Here is a 6061-nt window from a genome sequence, read left to right on the forward strand (position 1 = left end):
CAAGTTTCGCGACAATACTAACAAATGTTGCATTAATCAAACGTCAACAGGGAACGGATTGAAGCCGCCTTGTAGCATTTCGCTTAGAGGTCCAAACATTGGTTCGGGCAGGTTGTTTATGTCATACCATTCCCAACCTTCACACTTATCGGGTTCAATGTTTTGAGGTGTTTGAGTAGGGTCTACTAATTGTGCACGCATATAAGTAGCATTGATATGTGTTGCATCAATATAGAGATTCTTTGTTGTTAACGTTTCAATATTCTTGATGTCTAGTCCCGTTTCCTCCTTCACTTCTCTTGCTGCACATTCCTCCAAACTTTCACCTGGATTTAGTTTCGGGAAAATGTTCAAAATATCTATTTTACTGGTCATATTAAGCGAAATGTCCATTTGACAAGCTTTTTACAAAAATGTCTTCCCCAAATCCAGTCGAAACGTATACTTAATAATTATCACCTTGCGATATTTTCAACCAACAAGATTCTATCACTTGTAAAAAAAATCTCGGCAGAAGTCAAAAAATTCTTGTCTGAAGCAAAAAAAAATTTTCTGAGGATGAAATAAATTCCATTGGAAGAGAAAAAAATCTCGTCGGAAACCAAAAAATCTCATCATAACGCCTAAAAATATATCGTTGATCGAACGTTTTTTTTTCTGAATTCGTGTGTCTCTACAGGATATTGACATACCTGGTTGGTTGAAAATTCTAATCGCGTGATGATCATTGAGTATGCACGTCGACTTGATTTGGATTTTGGGAAATACCCCGTTCAAATTAACAAAATGTTTATTTTGACAAGTTAAATAGGCAATTTCCACATTTCCCTTTAGTTTCAAACAAATTACAAACTATAACCAATATTCCAAATCATATTTCATTGCATCCTTGAAATAAAGCTTAGACACTAAAAATAAAGACATGTAATAAAGTGAATAAACTAACTAATGTAGTGTGAAGAAGAACTGACCGAGCTCAAGGTGACCACCAGGGAGCAAATAGGTGTCGGCGCCAACATCAACGGAGCGGCGACGCCCAAAAAGTATCTTATTATCCTTTAATATAAACACTGAAACCCCAACTTCCGGTGCATGTGATATCTCTTCGTTCTTGGTATTTGATGCTCCAACCATTTGAACTCTAAACTTTGAGGTGGACATGTTGCATGTCTAAGAAAATGAACTTAGTTGTTATTAGTTAACACCCCTAAATCTTGGTTAATGCAGTTAGTCTTTTAATCACGTACTGTCTTAACGTTTGTAATAAATATAACTCGTAATTTGTTTTATTCAACGGCAAACTAAAGTACTCCTAGATTACTATAGCCCACTTATACATGTATCATGTAGGATTTGAATCATCAATCTTTAGAATAAAAGGGAGATGCCAGTCGTACCATGTTCATTCGTGATATAACTCTTAAGTTTTAATATTGGTTTATGAAATTTGATTTGTGTATAATAAAACCAATCCACACACAACAGATTCACGGAAATAATATATGATACAAATCTATATTAACAAAGGGTTTTTGTTTTAAAAAATCATCATCATCATCATCATCATCATCATCATCGTACTCAGTATATCCCACCAATAGCATATAAGCAATTTTTAAAAGCTTAGCCAATCACCTCATGTTTGTTGTGTTCTTTTTTAGTTTAGATATAATTCTTTTATCTAATTTATCAAACACTATTATTAATATTTTTTTGAAAAGAAAAAATTGATTATTAATATATAACATATGTTACATTGTTTTAACCATGTGAATAACTACTCTGACAATAAAAATAATATTTGAAGATTAATATTAAATTTATTGTTAAAATAACATTAAACAACCGTATCTAATTTTTTAGAGATCTGAATATGAATATCTAAATGTTTATCATATATCTAAAATATATATATTAATTTGTTGCTCAATGGTAATTCAACAATGGATTGAATATTGAAGTACCTAGTAATAATGATTAATGGCACATGTTTTTATTGCAACTTTTATTCTAATCTTACCAAACATAAAAGATAATTACAAAATTATGGTGTAATATTAACATTTCTTCTAGAAGGGATACATAAACCATAGTCAAATCTAGCACACAATTTTTTAATTAAAATATGTAGATAGTAACCGAGGACCTAAACATATATTAATTAATAGCAGTCAAATCTAGCACACAATTTTTTAATTAAAATATGTAGATAGTAACCGAGGACCTAAACATATATTAATTAATTGCTATAACTATTTCATAAAAACACAGTAAACAATTCCTCTCTCTATAATATTTTCAGAAAGATTGAGCTCCTCAACTAAAATATGAATATGTGATGATTGATGATATATCCGTCCATAAAATAATGCTAAGATATTTTATTTTAAATATAATCAAATAAGAAACATGTGAATATTTAAGAACCGAACAAATACACACCTAATAAAAATATAAAACTTAAAAAACAAATGCAAACAATCTTTGAACTAGTTAGGCATGCAAGGATTCCAATGAGTTGAAATTAACTTTTTTTTAACCACAAATTACACTAATTTTAGATCACATTACTTACTAGACGCATGTCATGACTAATAATTAAACATGTGACCTCTCACAAAAAAGACGTAAGGCTTTAAGTCTTTAACACTAGGTCAACTATTCAAGTGACATATGACCTTAACTAGAATTAACTATGCATGGTATTTGTAATCTTTTTTTATAATATATGATGTTATTTTTAACTAACATTTATTCACTGAACATTTTCAGAATTTGAGTATATACGACAATCAAGTGACACTAAAGAACCTAATCAAAATTGGATGTGTTATATATGTATCTGGCAATCAAGTGACAACTATTCACCGTACATTTTCAAATTTTGGCACGAGTAACTATAGAAACTGATTTTAACTATCCGGTGGTATCCATAGAAACAATAAGAAAATACCTGAAAAATGGAACAACTGGTTGAATAGGCCGGTTTCTGGCTTGGTTTAGAGATCTTCATCGATTTAACAGGCAACCGAAGCAAAGATTTCTGTACATGATGTTGTGGAGGCGAATTGATCCCAGGAATTCTTAAACCGGTCGCCATGACACAAAGAGATGGGTTGAGAGAGTTTTGATAAGTAACGAAGAAACTGAACTCGTGCAAAGGTTAATGATTAGTGCATATAATTGGACTTTGTCTGGGCCTAGCTTAGTATTAAATTACAAGTACATAAAACTATAAAAAGAATATTTTATCATGCCATATGAGATTATGAGGTCATTTTTTTATGTAACTTGATTGTGAATTTATATATTTTATATTATGTACTGTGAAGATTAAAAGGTGCATTTTTACATAATAATTATTTACAAGGTTTTTTTTTATGGATAGATGCCATTTATTTAAATGTGCGAAATATTCACATACTGAAAGTGATAAACTGAAAAATTTAGTTCACCTTAAAAAGTTTATGGATTTATGTCTAGATATTTAAGGCATGTAATTAAATGAATAATAATATTTTAAAATATTTAATAGCAAATTTTTCCATATAAATTACCTTGCACTTGATCTTAATTACAGAAAGACAAACAACATACCATTAGATCACTAGGTTATGGTTTTACTATTACCGTTAACCGGACCATTTGTAAATTGTAAATTTGTAATGTTTGGTTTTCGGTAGGCCGGGCGGGTTTTTGTCGGCTTATCAGGCTGGACTTATTGGGCTGATCTAAATGGGCCTCAAATGTGATGTTTTTCTAATGTCTTATTGGGCTAGGCAAAATGCAAAAAGCAATGGGCCTGGTATATGATATTGTTGAATTAAGGAGAAATGCATGATTGATTTCAATAGGTCTCAAATATGATTCCAAACGAACTCGAACTAGACAGGTAAACCTGAAACACGAAATAAACGGGAATGATAATGGAAATAGAGTTCGTATTATGGTTATGAGACCAAGTATGCGACTAGTTTTAAAGTTTTTGTTAGTGTGGGACGGGTATGGTATAAACCGAACCATATATGTAAACAATTTAGTTTTTATATTTTTTTATATCATTGGGCAATAGTGTAATATACTAATCAACTAATAGGTTTAAATAATACTATGTTTCTTTGATAATCAACTAAACAATATACACGATACCTGACGAGTATTTGTAACCTCAGTCTTATACCTGATTGTAAAACCATGTCAAATAAACAACCCAATACTTGTCTGGTTTTTATCGGTACCTATTGGGGCAATGTTACTTGTAGAAACTATGTAGGTTTCATAAATAGGTTTTAGAATGATTATTTTCTTTAACAATGTTCTTTAACTTTGTGAAGCTTGTTTGTATATTTGAATTCCTCACCTTGTTACAACCTTTAAATATCTATCCGGTGAACGAATCGTCAACACATGATCATTGTTTTCGTTTCCCGTTATATGATGAAAGATTATTTACGAACAATGCGTGACATGACTATAATACCAAGTTAAATAAGATTTCTTGAAGTTTTGAAGTTAAAAAACCGAACAAATAGTTAACATTATGCAAAAATCAACATTATAAAGCGATAAAAAATTATATAAGTCAAGAGACCGCAGGGAACGGATTGAAGCCACCATCGAGCATCGCCTTAAGTGGTCCATATGTTGGTTCGGGCAAGTTGTTTAACTCATACCATTCCCAACCCTCACACTTATCGGGTTCTATGTTTTGAGGTATTTGATTCGGGTCTGACAAATATGCACGCATGTAAATGACAACGACATGGACAGTATCCGAAAGAAGATTGCTTGATGCTGTTAACAACTCGATGTTCTTGATGTCTAGTCCGGTTTCCTCCTTAACCTCGCGTGAAGCACATTCCTCAAAGCTTTCACCCGGATTTAGTTACAAACAAGTTGCAAAATTATTAATTAACACTGAGATTAGATGAATATATTGTAGTTCATCTACTAAAATAACCACAGATTGAATCATTTAAATCCAATTTCCCAAAATTTAGGCGAAAGCAAATTAAGTTCTAAAATTTTTAAATTCGAATAACCAGGATTAGGGGTGTGCGTGGTGCGGTTTTTGGCTAAAACCAAACCGAAAACCATAACATCGGTTTTTGGAGTTTTGGAACCGTTCGGTTTTGGTTTTTTCGGTTTTTGTTTCGGTTTCGGTTCGGTTTTTGCCATTTGAGCTTAAAAGTTTAGGACGAAAAAAAGTTGACAAAAATAATTAATTTAGGTATAAATAATTTTGTTAATTGTAAAATAATAGAATGTTATACATTTGATAAAAAAATATTGGAGTTACATATTTATTAAATTCTTATAAATCACTTAATATAATAAATAAAAAAGCAAAAATTTAGGAATTCAGTTCGGTTCGGTTTTTTTTACATGCAAAACAAAACCGAACCATTAGTGCGGTTTTACAAAAACATAAAACCAAACCGTCGGTTTTTGTTTCGGTTTGGATTATTCTGATTTTTGGGTTTCGAATCGTTTTTTTCCGGTTTCTTACACACCCCTAACCAGAATTGGATTCGGTTAACATCCCTGGTAAAAACTAGGAATAAGATCGGTACCGTACTGGTACCAAAAAATATCGATACTGAATTTGAACAAAACTAGGTACTGAATGGCGAATAGGTTTAGTATTGGTATTTCGTTACGGTAACCGCTTTAGGTTTTTCTCCATTGACTTAGTCAAATTCATTCATAAACAATAAACCATAATACCAAAACATATAAAATATCTCAACATATCAATTTCTATAGAAAAACAAGAAAGAGAGATCCTGATACCACTACTTAATATCAGGTCCGATACCCAGAAAAACTCTACATTTTTTAATCAGTACCAAATACCGGTACCGATAGCATTACAGCAAATACCAAATTCAAGAAAAGTGGGTACCGATTACTGACCGAACTCAAGGTGGCCGCCGGGGAGGGCATAAGTGTAGGAGGCAATGGAAAGTGATCGGCGATGTCCGAAGAGTACCTTATTATCCTTTAATATGAACACTGCAACCCCAACTTCTGGAGCCGGAGACATAGCTCAGTTACTGAC

General features: G+C 31.9%; 2 protein-coding genes across 2 annotated transcripts; both read right to left on the reverse strand.

The window, feature by feature from the left end:
• Nucleotides 1-3204, reverse strand: LOC143574110 (nudix hydrolase 1-like). Its single transcript, XM_077058821.1, has 3 exons — nucleotides 2954-3204; nucleotides 972-1170; nucleotides 1-326 (listed from the first exon to the last, which is right to left on the reverse strand). The coding sequence occupies exons 1-3, from the start codon at nucleotides 3098-3100 to the stop codon at nucleotides 37-39; spliced, it is 636 nt and encodes a 211-aa protein (XP_076914936.1). The 5' UTR covers nucleotides 3101-3204; the 3' UTR covers nucleotides 1-36.
• Nucleotides 3205-4582: 1378 nt separating this feature from the next.
• Nucleotides 4583-6061, reverse strand: LOC143574111 (nudix hydrolase 1-like). Its single transcript, XM_077058822.1, has 2 exons — nucleotides 5918-6061; nucleotides 4583-4876 (listed from the first exon to the last, which is right to left on the reverse strand). Exons 1-2 carry the CDS (start codon nucleotides 6044-6046, stop codon nucleotides 4583-4585), a joined length of 423 nt encoding a protein of 140 aa, XP_076914937.1. The 5' UTR covers nucleotides 6047-6061.

Source organism: Bidens hawaiensis, unplaced genomic scaffold, assembly GCF_021521415.1.
Source record: "Bidens hawaiensis isolate Kalapana, Puna unplaced genomic scaffold, B.hawaiensis_p1.1 tig00026850_1, whole genome shotgun sequence".
Lineage (NCBI taxonomy): Eukaryota > Viridiplantae > Streptophyta > Magnoliopsida > Asterales > Asteraceae > Bidens > Bidens hawaiensis.

What these genes read in the sequence shown, in the direction of transcription:
- LOC143574110 (XM_077058821.1), bottom strand. Translation starts at nt 3,100, where the DNA reads ATGGCGACCGGTTTAAGAATTCCTGGGATCAATTCGCCTCCACAACAT. An exon ending in CCAGTTGTTCCATTTTTCAG is followed by an intron (nt 1,171 to 2,953) that starts GTATTTTCTTAT and finishes TCATTTTCTTAG; the next exon opens with ACATGCAACATGTCCACCTC. An exon ending in TGGTGGTCACCTTGAGCTCG is followed by an intron (nt 327 to 971) that starts GTCAGTTCTTCT and finishes AACTAAATCCAG; the next exon opens with GTGAAAGTTTGGAGGAATGT.
- LOC143574111 (XM_077058822.1), bottom strand. Translation starts at nt 6,046, where the DNA reads ATGTCTCCGGCTCCAGAAGTTGGGGTTGCAGTGTTCATATTAAAGGAT. An exon ending in CCGGCGGCCACCTTGAGTTC is followed by an intron (nt 4,877 to 5,917) that starts GGTCAGTAATCG and finishes TAACTAAATCCG; the next exon opens with GGTGAAAGCTTTGAGGAATG.